The sequence below is a fragment of the Paramormyrops kingsleyae genome, chromosome 13 (genome assembly GCF_048594095.1).
Source record: "Paramormyrops kingsleyae isolate MSU_618 chromosome 13, PKINGS_0.4, whole genome shotgun sequence".
In the NCBI taxonomy this organism is placed as follows: Eukaryota; Metazoa; Chordata; class Actinopteri; order Osteoglossiformes; family Mormyridae; genus Paramormyrops; species Paramormyrops kingsleyae.
In genome coordinates, this window is record NC_132809.1 from 7,959,976 (window position 1) to 7,975,715 (window position 15,740).

The 15,740-nt window shown below is 48.8% G+C and overlaps 1 protein-coding gene across 11 annotated transcripts in view; it reads left to right on the forward strand.

Annotated features, from left to right (window-relative positions):
• Positions 1-15,740, forward strand: part of LOC111833980 (chromodomain-helicase-DNA-binding protein 9-like) — a 49,633-nt gene that overhangs the window by 17,519 nt on the left and 16,374 nt on the right. For 7 of the 11 annotated variants that reach the window (XM_023792793.2, XM_023792794.2, XM_023792795.2 and 4 more), the window contains 13 exons: positions 1,493-1,836; positions 8,384-8,492; positions 9,388-9,531; positions 9,750-9,818; positions 9,946-10,001; positions 10,149-10,266; positions 10,349-10,435; positions 10,728-10,865; positions 10,949-11,070; positions 12,172-12,415; positions 13,179-13,355; positions 13,581-13,724; positions 14,494-14,749. In XM_023792793.2, the coding sequence (XP_023648561.2) occupies positions 1,493-1,836; positions 8,384-8,492; positions 9,388-9,531; positions 9,750-9,818; positions 9,946-10,001; positions 10,149-10,266; positions 10,349-10,435; positions 10,728-10,865; positions 10,949-11,070; positions 12,172-12,415; positions 13,179-13,355; positions 13,581-13,724; positions 14,494-14,749 (2,008 nt within the window). Of the gene's footprint in view, positions 1-1,492; positions 1,837-8,383; positions 8,493-9,387; positions 9,532-9,749; positions 9,819-9,945; positions 10,002-10,148; positions 10,267-10,348; positions 10,436-10,724; positions 10,866-10,948; positions 11,071-12,171; positions 12,416-13,178; positions 13,356-13,580; positions 13,725-14,493; positions 14,750-15,740 lie in introns of all 11 variants that reach the window. The other 4 variants (XM_023792800.2, XM_023792801.2, XM_023792797.2 and 1 more) reach the window with 1 other exon arrangement.

The following is a 15,740-nucleotide window of genomic DNA, read 5'->3' on the forward strand; positions in this document are numbered from 1 at the left end:
AACGTGCAGGCCGACATGTTTTCCTGCTGCGTGCCTTTACTGCTAGCTGGTCTGTCACCCACGTCCTTCTTGGAGTGGAGGAAGGGGCTTCGGACTGAGGGGACAAAAAATGAGATGAGGGAAAAACCAAGCAGCCGGAGAAGACTGCACAAAACCCCTTTGTGTATCGAGGGGGAATGGGATGTAAGAGGAAGGAGCGGGGGGGGGGGGGGGGGGGATTGGAGGAGGGGGAGAGACCACCGGCAGAGGGGTCGACGCAGAGGCGGGGAGAACAAGCCACCTCCGGGTCCTGAACCTAACAGCTGCCAAATGAGACTCTCCGTTGGCCAAAGATGCTGCCCCACCCCCACCCCCCTGGAGCTCAGTGCCATCTGGGAGAGGACGGGGGAGAAGCGTGGCGGTGATCGGGGGTGGGGGGAGGGGTGTGGCTGGCTAGAGGAATAGCAACTGCCAAAGTAAGTGTGGTAGCTGGGATGGGTATGTCTCGGCAAAAAGGGCAAAGCTTTTATTGGGTGGGAGGGGGGGGGCAGGGGGACATCTGCGGTGAAGAGGCCATGAAGGGTAAGTGAGACACTAAAGGAGCCTGGAGAGTGGGGCGGCTTTAACTGGTCTGTGAGTGATTGCCCCCCACCCACCCCCCCTGTGCTGTCCTACTGACTGGTGCTGCTGCCATCGCTGCTTCGCTGCCACGTCCTTGTATGTTTCCCGTGTAACTCCTCTTTCCAGCTGTAAAATTCAGCCCGCAGTCTCTCCCCTTTCCTTGTGCTCTATCCCATGTATCTCATGCTGCCCCAGTAGGTGACTTGTTTGGGCCACCTGCTCCTGTCACATGAGCCCTTGATTGGTCCCCCAACATGAGGACTCCTATATGGATGGGAAGGCCGACCCTGCCTGTATGTGACTCTCCTTGTTATATCAACTTGGCACCAAGAGGAGGCAGTAGCTGACCTGCTCTGTTTAAAGTGTCTCTTTCAGTTTTTCCTAGGTTGCTGCCACTATGATGTTCATGAACAGCTACGCAAGCTTTTGTAGCTACTAGATTGGTTTCCCTCTCTTGCCCTTGAGCACTTTTTCTTTGCTTACAGAATAGACATGGTTGTGTACTTGTATCTGGTCCATACCAGGTCTGCTCCTTTGCCAGACTGTGTGCTTTTAAAGTTGGAAACTTGAAGACGTGTGTATGTAATAAAACACTAAAGCCCCCCCTATCTGACATGCTTCAGCTACTGCTCTCGTATGTTAGCTTTAGACTTCTCATGTCTGTTAGTGAAATAAAAGCAAAGTGTGAAATGACTTGGGAACCAATAAGTGTGTCTTAGATTGTTGGTTACTTGACCTGTTGTCCGCGATCCTTTACTGTAGCAGGGTGCTAATGTGGTGTTGGTGTGGTTTCCAGATGCAAACGTATCGAGACTTAAAATGAGAGAAATGCCTGATGAAATCTTTATAAATGTATCCCCCCCCCCACCCTCTTTCCTTCCTCCACTTTCAGCCTCGAAAGAACACTAATGGTTCCAGCAACCACCCACGGGTCCTCAGCCCTCTGAAGAACTCCTCTCTGTCTGCGTCTGCATTGCTGAGCCCCCCCACAGACAGGAGGGTGCAGAGGAAACAGCTGGTGGAGGCGGCACAGGAAGATAAGCAGGAAAAGGCTAACCGGATCATTTCGGCACCCCTGACTAAAGCCAGGGAGAGGGGGTGGCATAAAGGCCTCCCCAGGGTCATGAGTCCCCAAAGCTCGCCCTGCACCTTGGAGCAGCAGCCAGACCATCGCCGCAGCAGGGGGCCCAGGGAGAAGCCCTCGAAGGCCAAAGACAAGCAGAATGCCAAAGTTGGGTAAGTGCGGTATCACTTTATGATGGTTAAAATATGGTTTTACGAATGTCATCGTTAGTGGATTATTTTTTTGTTGCCTTCTCTTTAGCTTGGTCATTTCCCTCTGTGTACCTTTGTCAGGGCATAGAAAACATGCTCGCCTCAATAATGCCTGTGAAATGTGCAGAAATGGATGGGGCACCAGGCGCAGTCGAGGCGTTGATCGGATTGTCTGTCATGCTCGTACCTTTTAAAAGAGACGTGAACCACACAAGGGAAAGTCTGCTTCCATCGGGTAACAGTACATGCTGCTGCAGTCCCATGATCCTCCCTGGTGTGTTGTGGCTTCGGCCTTGGACTTGGGCACGTCACGCAGGCCAGTTAGCCATCTATCGCTGATCTCCACTGTGGCGGCAGCGTGAATATTGAAGTTGCTGTCAGCTGTACACCTGCCAGGCAGACGGAGGGTAAACAGTGAGTCACCGTTTCACCCGGATAATGTTGTTTATCTGCGTTCATCTGGGCTGCAGGAATGAGTGCCGTAGCCTCTGCTGGAGCGGGGCCTTGTTGTTCTTGTCGCACATTGGCTAAGTAGAGGGTTAGAGCATGGTGAATTTTCCCGGGTGTATTTTTGGAAGGCTTCTGAAAGGAAGCTCGCCGTCATCGGATTGCCTGAGGACAGCCCATGATGTGCGAGTTTGACACTAGGGCACGGAAGAGTGAGACAAGTGTGACGTTTTAACTGCTGGCATCGCGTGGGAAAGGCTTGGCATTCAGATCCCAGGGTGGTGGGCCTGAACATCCAGTGCTGAAGATATGAGCTGGAAGGCTGGGTATTGTGGTTTGAGTCCTTCGAGGCGTTGCATGCCTAGACGTGTGGCTGGCCAAAGACATCGAGGACCTTTTTAAAGACCCAACCTTTGAAAATGACACCCGGAGAACTGCAGTATGTGTTTAATTTGGGAACGTACCCCGGAAATCCTTTTTGTGACTCCTGGCATGCTGAGAGTGGCCTGGCGTATTCTCAGTGAGAAATCGCATGGGCCCTAATGCTGGGCAAGCATCCCATGAGCTTTATGGTATGCCATGTTTTCTTGCAGATCAGTGATAGCAGCAGTCTGTTTGTGTGTGTGTGCGCACGTTTCATTTGGTTTGTTTTGTGAGTTCCTTCCTCCTTTTGAAGTGATGTGTAGGATAATCACTACCAGTCGTGACAGGCTGGATTTTTGGAGTTGTGTATTTGTGATATTTTGAACTTCTGCAAGGTTACCCCCCCAGGATAGCTGTCATTTGGTGGCCCGTGGCCAGGCTCCAAGCCGGCACTGCCGGGAGGATGACCTGGTGTCAGCACTGTGCATGATTCCCCCTGCTAGGCTGACTGTGACCTGGATGTCTGGAGGGGGGGGGGGGGTGTGTATTTTGAGACTGGCGGCACCTTGTCGCCTCCGTGTGAGGTGGTGGATTCTGGGGCTGCCGTGCACGAGACCCTGGTTATACCCAGCGCTTCAGATCCAGAGTGTTCCTCTGCTTCCCACCCACCGGCACCTTCTCTATCTAAAAAAGAACTACAGCTGGAAGATACCCTGGAAATGCCCTCTTCATCCAGCAAACTGCGGACTCATCACTTTGGCCTTTTTAAATGACGGCACTAGACGGGCACTTTTGTATAGCCCCTGTGTGCCCTAGTCTCTGTAATCTAGTTCATCCCATGCTGTCTGTATGGCTTTCTGGGCGGGGGGTCAAGCCTGGGTGCCACATGCTGTTTTTTTTTTTTTACACCCCCTTTTTGTGTGAAGTATTAACACGCCCCCGCCTGGCCCCACCCCGCCCCTCCTTGCCCTGCCCCAGCCCTGCACACGGCTTCAGAAGCCACAGCCCTTCAGGAGTCGTCATTCTTCTTGCTGCGCTTTGTGTTAACAGCACGCTGCCGCTCTTCCTGCCCGCCGCTAGGCAGAGCAGGGGGCTCCTCACAGCAGCTGATAAATGAGGTGTCTGTGGGGGAGGGGAGAGGCAGTTGTAGGGCTAACGGAAGCAGAGGAACTCGGTAACGAGCCGTCGAGACCCCCCCGCCCCTGAGGCTTTGGAGTAGGACGGCTCAAACACAGCTGCATGTGGTTATTTATGGCAGGGTAAATGACCGTGGGGGGCGGGGGGGGGGCAGCTCCGGGGAGGTGCCCGAACAGGTCTGGTCTGGGGCTGTCACCCAGCCTTATCTTGCGGGGGAGAGAAAAGCAGCCTGACGTGTTTGCTGGGGATTAAAAGCTAATGTTGCCTGGACACGCGCCGGTTTGCGTGATCCCCCAGTGCACTTCGCGGCAGACGCGGGCGTCTTGCATGACGCGGCTGCCGGAATGGGCTGCCGCCACCTCACCATGGCACGCTTGGCTACATGTGCCCTGCACAGTGAACAGCCCTGGTGTGTAATTGTGTGAAACGAAAACACGAGCATTATGGAATTTAAGAGGAAATGCTGAGGGGTAGATGACAGGGACGCCTAATCCCGTCTTAAGGCTGAGTCTTGCCCTTGAGCTGTGGAGCGACTCTGTGGAGGACAGCTTTCAGCTGGGAAACCGCCATCTTCTCCAGTGCCTCTTGGCCTTGGTGGACTCCTCCACCAGAGCCTTCCAGCCCGGCAGAGTCCACGTCAGGATTTCTGTCCTCCCACAGAGCAGAATATGTGCTGATGGATCTCTCTCAGCTATGCAAATGTTCTCCCGAAGCGATGAATACGCTTTGAATAACCTTCCCTTCACCCTGCACTTCTGTCGCCCAGCCGGTGGCTGTGCATTCGAAGCACACAGACTGACCCACTAGCTATAGCCACGAGTGTTTTTCTTTCTCCTGCAGAAATGGTCGAAAAGCAAACTAGCTTTTTGTTGACTGGCGCCCATGGAAAAGCATAATGGTGAACGTTCAGGCACCAGTGGTCTAGGCGACAGTAGTGGAATGAGCACAGCGTCAGGGTGTGTTGCACTGCCGTCGTCCTGGCTGTTAGCTAGGTTTGGTCATTTCGGACGTGCAGCGAAAGGCGTCCTTGCAGTCACAACCCGGTCATTCCCTAACCAAATGTACAATTAACCATGCAGATGCAAAACAACGAGCCTCCAGCCAACGTAAGTGGGTGGGCGGTGTAAGTTTGACAGGGCTAGAGTCTTGTGTGATGGAGAGGGTGCACAGACCACGTGTGGAGGTGGTGAACGTCTGGTATACTGAATAGCATTACTAGCCCTCATGCATGTCAGTGACTGCAATGTTCTCGCACAGAGCTGTGTGTGTTCCTGCATGGCCCAGTTTTCCCCTTTTGAAAAAAGGTTGATTCGGGTCACAGCAGAGCGATACAGGTAGCTTTGTGTGCTGAACTTCCTGGGTCATTTAGCTTAAAATCAAATTGCTTACCATTACATATTGTGTGTGTCTGTGTGTGTGTGTGTGTGTGTCTGTGTGTGTGATTTAAAATTCGAATTATACTGATATGATTGACATGGGTGTGGACACAAGAAAAGTTTTTATTGGGGTGATATTTGTCCCTGTGAACCAAATAGCTTTAACACGAGTGATACATATTTAATTGCTTTAATTTCTGCTAACTAAATAAAGATGCGCTTCTGTTGCTTGACTGGATTTGCGTATGAGCCAGAGTTTCTGTGTGTGCTTAACTACTTGTTTGGCTAGCTGTCAGGTTTCTTTTTTGTTCATTAAACTTGTCATCCTTTATTAAATGTTGTGTTTTAATGGTAGATGGCTTATTCACATTGCTAGGTTACAATGTGTAAATACCTGTGGAAGAGGTTAAACAGTGTTGCGACATTAACGTGTTTGATTCAGTCACGAGTACCCAGAGTGCACTTGTAATTTCTAAATCTATGAGTGCAAATTAAAGCTGATGAGCATTTAATTGTGAATTATGTGTTAATTTGATTAAAAATGGGCTATTGTCTCGGCTTCAGACTAAATCAGCTGGGAGAGACGCATTCATCACGTGTGCTGGGAAGCCCTTTGTGGTGCACATGAACTGGGGAATGGCTTGTGGGATTGTGCTGCTCTGCTGCGGTGGAGGCTGCATGGGGCCAGGGGTGGGGGGGGATGGGTGACGTGGCATACAGAGAAGGCTGTTATCTCCACAAGGCCTCTTGGCTCCATGACGTTCGTTTTATTGGCCAAACAGATTCTTCGACTTCTGCAGTTGGATATCAGTGGAAAAATTCATCCACGTTTGGTACGTCGTTCAGTGCTGCCTGAGCAGCTGCTGGTAGCTTTGGGTTTTTTTTTGTTTGTTTACATTGGAGCATCTCACTGGCCTCTAATAGGAAGCGTCTCACAGTGATCAGGAGCTCTGCCGTTGTAATGCCTTGGTGGGCTACCGTAAAATCTCCTTTAAGGGTCATCGTGGGCTGTAAAGCTCAGTCTGACCAGGGGAGCTGGCCATTGTGTTCATGTCCGGTTCCCGACTGCCCTTGTCCTCCCTGGATGTTCCACGGCTTCCCCAGAGCGTCACTTTAGAGTCCGTGCTCTGAGCTGTAATCCCTACTTAATGTCACAGCTTTGCGTCAGAGAGGACACTCGGACATGTGTCGCTTGAACTGTAAGCTTCTCGGAAATGTAAGCTGCATGCGCAGCGACAACGTTTTTAAAATCCAAAATCACCATCATCTGGCAGCCTGTTTTGAACTTTCTGAATACAAGATTGATTGATATGGCGTCTGACTCAAACAAGATTGCGTTTGCAAAAAATGAGCTGATTTCATCACGTCTTCAGGAAGAATGAGCTGGTTATTTAAAATGTTTACTTTGCTTGACATTGCATTTCGATCACACTAGGTGAAGAAGAGTCTTTGAAATGACCAAGTTTGGTCCATTGCCTTCCTGCAGCCGAGAGCTTATGCTGGATGGTCTTGGTGTCTCAGGGACACTCCATTCCCGCTGCATTCGCCGTGAGTGGTGTTGTGCCCCACCAGCAGTATGCAAGACGATAACTTCAATGGCCCAGGTTTTAGTTGCGAACAGCTGAGCAGGGCAGGATTTAACTTGCTCTGCCCACGTAATTAACTTTGCCTGGCAATGTTGTTGGGGCTCGCAGAAGGACTGCCATCCATCCACCCCCACCCCCCCCACAAAGCACGTGTTACTTCTGATAAATAATACTAAAGAGTAATGCAATCTAGTGGCATCACACCAAGCAAAAATGGCAGAATAATTGCATTTACACACAGGAATAACAGGTAATGTTTTCTTTTGGCTGAGCACTCAGGCTGCTGTCTTCTCATGTTGGGGAATCCCCTGCTTGAAGCTGCTGGAATGACCTGTCCTGGTTGTTTGGTACGGCCCCATTACATAGGTCCAGACTTTGCTGGTGAAGCCAGACCCACTCTGGAAATGCTGGATGTGGTGCTGACCACTCATGACACACCTCCTGAAGCGTCACTTGTCGTGCCTTTTGGACCCTTAATCCTTAGATACAGGCTGAAGAATAGGTGCCTTAATGTGTACATAGTGTCCTTATTGTCAGTGAAACACACATCCAGTGATCTTTCACATAAGGGTTTTTCTTGTTTTCTACCTCAGTGTTTCCCAACCCAGTCCTTTGGGACCCCCGATGGTCCATGTTTTTGCTCCCTCCCAACCCACTACCAAAAAGTCCATGTATTTGCTCCTGGGAGCTGGGTTGGAGTAAAAACGTGGACCATCTGGCGGACCCAAGGAACCGGTTGAGAAACATTGCTCTAGCTGCTATAAATTCATATAAAAGAATGATGATCGGGTACATGATGTGCTATTGCTGGCTGGGGGTCTGTCCATTAGAGTTCATACACCCACTTTTGGCTCTTTGCTCCCACTGCTAAAAGTATCGCTTCCAGAATCTGGAATGGAAACCTTGTGCATCAGCAAGAGCGTTTTCTTTTCCTAAAGGAGAGCTGAAGACAGCTTCTGCAAGGTATCAGGGTGGCCTTTGGGCTAAGGATGTGGAAGATATGTCTATGTGTGTTTCCTCAGTCAGTTTGGCTTTACCTTTTTTATGGTTATTAAATATAACGGCCACTTTTTACTCTTTATCAGTGATTTTGGTTTTGTGTGCATGGCAGTATAAGTCTCTAGCTCTCATTGTTAGTTGCCATGTGTGCTTAGCTCTGTTCCCAAGCCTTTTAGGTCTCCTTTTACTCTTGTTCTTCAAACCATGTGACTAACGCGCCCCTAGCCAGCCTAACTCTCAGCTTGATGAGCTTGAACCTGCTTCTCAGAAAATGAATCTGGTATATTTCCCTTTCTTAAACGCAGATTATTGCAGCAAGCCTTCTGCTATATGTAAAATACCACTGCTGGCAAATGTGAACAGTAATGCATTTATGGTCAATTATTTGTAGAAAGTCACAGCAGTTTAGATTTTCTTTTGAGTGCCACCCAGTCTGTTATACACTTTAGCCTGTGCCGTGCGTTAGCACCCGCTTCCCATCGAAACTTGAGAATTCTCCTAGGCCCTCCTCATTCATTTCAATGTGAAGAGTTAAAGCTGCAAACGTAAGTAATTACTTTCCCATCTCTAATTTCCTCTCCTCCTTCATTCATATCGCAGGAAAATAGTAATCAAATTTGGCAAGAAGAAGAAGCGGAAGAATGACTCATCAGAGTCGTCGACAGAGGATGAGCCGCCTCTCCGGCGATCCTCTAAGGAGGACGACATGGTGAGGTTCCATCCTGTAGGGGGTGCTCTGTCTGACCTCTGTCACTTTGACATTTACGTTTACTCTCATGTATCAGGTGCTTTTGTCCAAAGCTACATTTTGACTGATAAGGAAAAGGTTAAGAAGTTGGCTTGATGTTCTCTGTGTGACATTTCAGCTGTATTCGTTTGGCTAAAATCCACTGCTATGGTTCCTGGGGAAGCAAATGGGATTATGAGTTTCTATGAACAGCTACACTCTGTTATCACAGGGCAGTAAATGAATACAACTCACCCCTACCCTTATTTCTGATTAGCAACATCTGCAGAGATGCAATTATTCCTGTGTAAAAAAACAAAAAAAACTTATGTACCTGGTTTAATTGAATCTCCCACAACCAGTAATTTGTATTGATTCTCTAGGGATAAAAAATGTGATAACCTGGCAATTGAGTACAGGCATGAAGGTGTTACTTGCCAGCTGTCAGTCAACCAATCATATTAGCACAGATTTTCTTCTGTATAATGATTGGCCCTCATTAGCCTCCTGTTACATTTGTTGGCTCTCTTTTTTAAAATGAATGCTTTCAGCGCCTGTAATTGGCTGTGTCTTTATCAATGTACCTCTAATTTAGCATTAGCATGGTTAATTACAATAATTAGGATCATACTGCAGATTAAGGAGAGCATGTAAGGCTTATCTGTTACCTAGAATCTACATTGTGACAGACGAGGAAAGCCGAGAGCCAGACAATACAGAAGAATCACGTGGGGTCCTGTTTGTTTTTGTCACGACATGAAGGCTCTGTGTGAGCAGGCTAACCAGACGGTCCTTAATTAAAAATGGCGTAAAGGTCAGCTGGGCCTGAATCCACGCCAGGCCTGACGCTAACGGTAGCCTCTCGCTTTCCCCCCAGAAGAGACGCTCCAACCGGCAGGTAAAGCGCAAGAAGTACACGGAGGATGGGGAGTCGATGCCGTCGGATGAGGAGGGCCGGGTGAGCGTCAAAGCCAAGAAGACGGCCACATCTGTCAAAGAGCCGGCCGCGCAGATGTTAGCGGTGAGCTAAGTCACAGGCTTATTGTCACTCATTATGTCCTAATCTGCTTTTCGTGCCAAAACGTGAACTGGGTGTCATCTTTAGGGTGGGGAGAGGGTCGATACGGTGTGGTAAAATTTTGCATGTCACTAACGTATTCCCCCTCTTCAAAGCGGTCATATGCTACGTAGAGGGGAGTGTTTGCTGAGATGTTTACTTTGTTTTAATATTTATAACAGGCAAACCCGAGCGAAGAAGATGGTATCATCGTTGACAAAATCATGTCCTCTCGTTATGTGAAAACAGAGGTATTTCCTTTTAGATCAGTTGTTCATCTTTTAAGTAAGAGGCTAGAACACCTTTGTTGTACCTTTTGAATTTTATGAGATTTTTTAACAAACTATTTATTTATTTTTGTATTTATTTTCCCTGAAGGTTTCTCCTGGAGCTGAGATAGAAGTGGAGGAGTTCTTTGTAAAATACAAAAACTAGTAAGACCATTTTTTTTAACCATATGTACTTGCTGTTGAGTTTCAGTTTCAGTGCTGTAGGAAGAAATGCTGGTTGCCCGTGCAAATGTGCATGAAGCGGACAGAATGTGAGCAGGCATCTGTCTCGATCCCCCCCCTCCCTGACAGCTCCTATCTTCACTGCGAGTGGGCTACAGAGCAGAAGCTAATGAAGGACAAGAGGATCCAGCAGAAGATCAAGCGCTTCCGGATTAAGCAGGCGCAGAGGGCCCTCCTCTTCGCAGACGTAAGGCGCCGCCGATAGGTTCATCCTCGTCTTCAGTTTCAGCCCTCAGGAAATGACTCCCCATTCCCCTCCTATCCCATAGATGGAAGAAGATCCATTTAACCCTGATTATGTTGAGGTGGACAGGGTGCTGGAGGTATCTTACTGTGAGGACAAGGATACCAAGGAGGTAATTGGCACTGATCTTTTGGGGATGTTCCACAGCTGAACTCCATACAGCAGAGTAGGCTTGGGGGGGCCCTTTTCGGCTTATGTTCACTGCCAGGTTCATGGTCCTTAATGGAATCATTTATTCTTGGATACAGTGATTTGTTACGTTTTGTAGTGTGGTTTTGGGATGGGTAGGTGCTTCGAGGTAGCCTTTGCATGGTTCAGAGAAGTAGGAAGTCAGCAGGAGATGCAGGGCCATGTGGAGAGCCCCGTGGCAGCCCCCACTGACGGGCCGCCTGTCCTGGCAGCAGACGGTGGTGTACTACCTGGTGAAGTGGTGCTCCTTACCCTACGAGGACAGCACATGGGAGCTCAAGCAGGACGTCGACCAGAGTAAGATCGAGGAGTTTGAGCGGCTGCGAGCAGCCCAGTCGGACCATCGGAGGGTGGTGAGTCCCGCCCGCCTTTCCCATGGCCCCCGTCCTCTGGTCCCGCCTCTGGGCTGCTCCTTGACCCCGTTGCTCTTACGCAGGAGCGACCCCTGGCCAGTCAGTGGAAGAAGAGGGGGGAGTCCAGGGAATATCGCAACGGCAACCGCCTCAGGGATTATCAGCTGGAGGGAGTCAACTGGCTCCTCTTCAACTGGTATAACAGGTCGGTGACTGCGGTGACAAGCGTCTGACAGCAGCACACTCTTCTCACACGCAGGAAGCAGCGGTGAAGCCCCACCCGAGGGCCGAGCCTCTGCCTGGGGCGTGTTTGTGCAATCGGGGCTGTTAACCTCATCTGATCCTTCCCAGTCTGCCTCTCTGGCTAGAAGCTGGAGCTGCTGCTTCACACATGCGAATCGTGCAATTTTTTGAGTTCCAGGCTGCCGCTCGTCCGACTGCTGTCCTTCAACGAGCAGGAAACGTCTCCCGTGTACTGATCACGTTTAACAAGCTTCAGCTTGTACGCGTCTGTGTGAATATTTTATTTTAGTTTTTAAAAAATGCATTTTATTGCATGTAAATATCTCCACTTGGATCTTCGGGGCTGTTTTTCATTCCAGTTTTGAGAAGTAGTGTGATGTTCATGCTGGATATCTCGTTTCTGAAACTTTTGAACCTGCTCAACAATCTGACAACTATTAAAAATATTTATCTTGTCCATGTTAAGTGGGAGGGGGGAAAATTATCAGTATTTTCTGTCGCCGCGTTGTGTACATATGCACGTGTGCGTGCTTGCGTGTACATATGCATTCTTTGCGAGTGTCTATCTGAGCACTCTGCCGTCCCCAGACTGGAGCACAGCCAAGAAAGCCTAGCTGCAGAGTTACAGAATGGGAATAGCTGTGCATGGTCATTTGCACTGACTAGTTCAATTAAGCAGCCCTGTCCTTTAATGTAGGTCATGCTGGCCGGGGGGGAGGAGTGTGATTTCTTAACAGATTCTGTCCTGACCTCTTCAGCTCATGAGCTGTGATTGGCTGGATGTTGATGATGGGAAGAGATTTTCCTTTAGGGCCCAATGCTTCCTGACTGTGGGGTTATGTGGTCTGGTGAGGCTATGTGCCTCCTGGGATTGTTTTTAACGTTTTTTCCTTTTAATGACGGTGTTGTATTATTGAACTAGTTCTAGCACTGCATATAACTGGGTCTTAGAGCTGTTGAACAGAAATCACCTACCGTGAGCAAGAGTGGACGCCTACTGACCTGTTTACTACTTTCCCTGCTCCTCAAAAAAAGGCTGTAATAAATGTTGTGCCCCCTTCAGACGTAACTGTATCCTGGCTGATGAAATGGGCCTGGGCAAAACCATCCAGTCCATCACGTTTCTCGAGGAGATCTACCACACTGGCATCCGAGGACCCTTTTTAATCATCGCTCCGCTCTCCACCATCGCCAACTGGGAGCGCGAGTTCCACACCTGGACACAACTCAACGTCGTTGTCTACCATGGCAGCATGGTCAGCCGGCAGATGCTGCAGCGATACGAGATGTATTTCAAGGACTCTCAGGTACCAGGGTGCCGAACTGTTGGCGCCTGTCACTGCAGTTTCAGTAGCCAATCATATTCAGTAACCAACCAAGCTTAATAACCTATCAGTGCTCGTCAATATCCACTAGGCCAGTGTTTCTCAGTCCAGTCGTTGGGGACCCCCAGACAGACGTTTTTGCCGCCTCCCAGTTCCCAGCACACGCGAACCAAATAACCAGGAACACAGAATACCTGCTATAGTCCCTGGGGTCTGGATTGAGAAACGTTTTACTAGCCTACTCTAGAGCGTGGTAGGGAGTGCTATGGTTTATGGTAGCTACAGGCACAGTACCTTCAGACGTATCATCTTCTGGAAATTGGAAATTATTGTGATGTGCTATCAGGCCACATCAGAGTAAGGCCTGGTTGTCTCTGAGACCACATATGCTTCTCTCATGTATTCTGTCCTTGAGCACTGTGTTTTGCGTGTATCAAGAAGAGAAGCTTTATCCCAGGATGGTTTCTTGCAGGTTCATATACAGGTTGGAGAATTTCTCTCCTTTCAGTCTTCATAGTTTTTGTTGTTACACGAAACCTTGCCACTAAACAGCAAAGCCTCGGTAGGTTGTATCCTGCCAAAATCTAAGCATTTGTCATCCTTTTCCTTTGAGTGATTTTTACACCTATCCTGAATAAATGTGTTTTTTTCTGGCAGAACACGATTCACATAATATACAAGCACGCGGCTGTTGACAAGGTGCACAATGTGTGTTGATGACTTGTGTTACTCCATGTTCCCTTAGGGTCACTTAATTCAGGGGGCCTATAAGTTCCAGGCCATCATCACCACCTTCGAGATGATCCTTGGGGGATGTCCAGAGCTTAATGCCATCGACTGGCGCTGCGTCATCATTGACGAAGCTCATCGGCTGAAGAACAGGAACTGCAAACTGCTGGAGGGCTTCAAGCTCATGAGTCTGGTTTGTGTCTTGCAGAAGATGGCATTGCTGACATATTAAAACCTTTAGTCACCTCATGTTTGTCAGTGAGTCACAGCGTAGCACCTCTTTCTCACTGATGGGATTCGTAGTGCAAGAATAGATTTGTGGGCATTTCAAAGTAGTGAATGACAGCTTGAACTTAGGTAATGTCACAATCTGTTGGAGTTAGAGTTCTTATGCTGTGTGCTTGGGCTCGCATTCCAGGAACACAAGGTCCTCCTGACTGGCACTCCTCTTCAAAACACTGTGGAAGAGCTCTTCAGTCTGCTGCACTTCCTGGAGCCCTTGCGCTTCCCCTCTGAGGCCACCTTCATGCAGGAGTTCGGGGACCTGAAGACAGAGGAACAGGTAGGTGCTGTTTGGTGTGGTCTTTTGTAGCTGTCTTCTTTGGGAAACGGAAATTCCATGTTACCCTCATCCATCATCCTATTCCTTCTCTATCAGATCACTTGACACTCTATTGCAAGCCTGATTTGTTATACAAGAACTCAGAATAGCCTTAGCTAAGTTCTAAATTTCAAGCTTGTCTCTGCAAATAACTTTTTTCACTGATGTTTTCTGACTCTGGTACCTTTCTAACCTGTCATAAACATACTAATATTACCATTTATTAAGATTTAAAACATGCTAACTTTTATGGGGGTTTATAGCTGACATGTGACTTTAGCTGGCCTGAGGTCTGTGCTGAGGTCTACATAATGAGAACCAAGGAGAAGCAGACTGGTGCTGATGTCATTTAGTGTGAGGTCAGCCTGACATTTGGCAGCGCTGAATAAGCAAAAATCATTGCACATTGCTGATGTTTGGGGTTTAGAACTTGAGGACAGCTTGTGTGCTTACAAAAGCCCCGATAGACAAATACAAGCTGTACCCCACTGTTTTTGCTGTCTGCCTGTTTAAGTGCAATGCAAATTAGATGCAAAGCAGTTGCCATGTCTTGCAAAGGGGAATCTTGCAAAATCGGCGTTTTATTGCCATTGGTATTTGTTTATATATCATCTTTATTTGACTTAAGCTGGGGCATTATGCCAAAGTTAGTCCTGTAAGTTCTAGTGGCTGATCCAGCCTTTATAGGAGATTTCAGCCAGATTGCTCCCACCCCCCATCTATTGTACAGGTCCAGAAACTCCAGGCCATTCTGAAGCCCATGATGTTAAGACGTCTAAAAGAAGACGTCGAGAAGAAGCTGGCTCCCAAAGAGGAGACCATTATTGAGGTGGAGCTGACAAACATCCAGAAGAAGTATTACCGCGCCATCCTGGAGAAGAACTTCTCCTTCCTGGCTAAGGGTGCCAGCCAGGCTAACGTGCCTAACCTGGTCAACACCATGATGGAACTCCGCAAGTGCTGTAACCATCCATACCTCATCAAAGGTAAATGACGTGTGAAGGTCATCGCCGTTACACCTGATGACGGGTAATGAGCATGTCTGCTAGTTGTGCCCCAGGAAAACTGCCCACACCTTGAGTCCATACAGTACCTTTTGAACGTTACATTGCTATTGGTTATTTATGTGTGGAAGCGACGTTTACCTTGGCTGACACCACGTTGTCTAGGTAGCATTTCAAAGGTTGCTTGCCCTTCCCCGCTTTGCGCCTGGTGTCCTTTTGGTTAGAGATGCGCTGCCCTCACTGTGACCAGACAGGAAAAACACCATGGATGTGGAGAGCCTGGAACTCTAATTGGCCTCTTTGGGAGATTAGTTGTTTAAAAATGCAAAAATTTAACCCATCCATGGTCAGTCTGCACATGACCTTGACTAGCCTAGATTCTGCTGCTTTGGTGAATGAAACTACCACGGGTAATCTGCCTAAAAAACGGCCCAGCGCTTGATCACACTTAATCGTGTTATGGTGTTTGCACCACTAAACCGGTTTATTATAGGTGATTGTAATCCTTTTATTTTGTGAGGAATGTGCTGCTCTCTTCCGATTCGTTGTGCTTCGTAACCGAGAGAGCTGTTTCACGGCTGCGGTGATTCCCAGCCACGAGCGTTTGGGCTTTGGGAAGACTGGTGACGAGGCTGTCCTCTGGGTGCCAGACACGCTCGGGATTTAAATGCATTTATGCAATGACGCCCAGGTTACCACCGTGTCGGTCTGTGCACTCGGCTGGGTTGGGAATGTCTGTCTGCGGCTGCAGTCCCCATCCAGCTCCCGCACCTCATCCGCGGGGGTTGCGGTAGCCACATGTGGCTGTGACAGAAAGGCAGGAGGAAGGGAGGCTTGCGGGCGGCTCCCACACGCCCTCTGACACACTTTCTCTGCGGCGCTGATGTGCCAGTGGGACCTGCTGCCCTTGCTGCTATGGGTTTGCCTGAAGCGTGTTCTCACTGGCCCTTGCACGTCTGCATCTGTTTCCGTT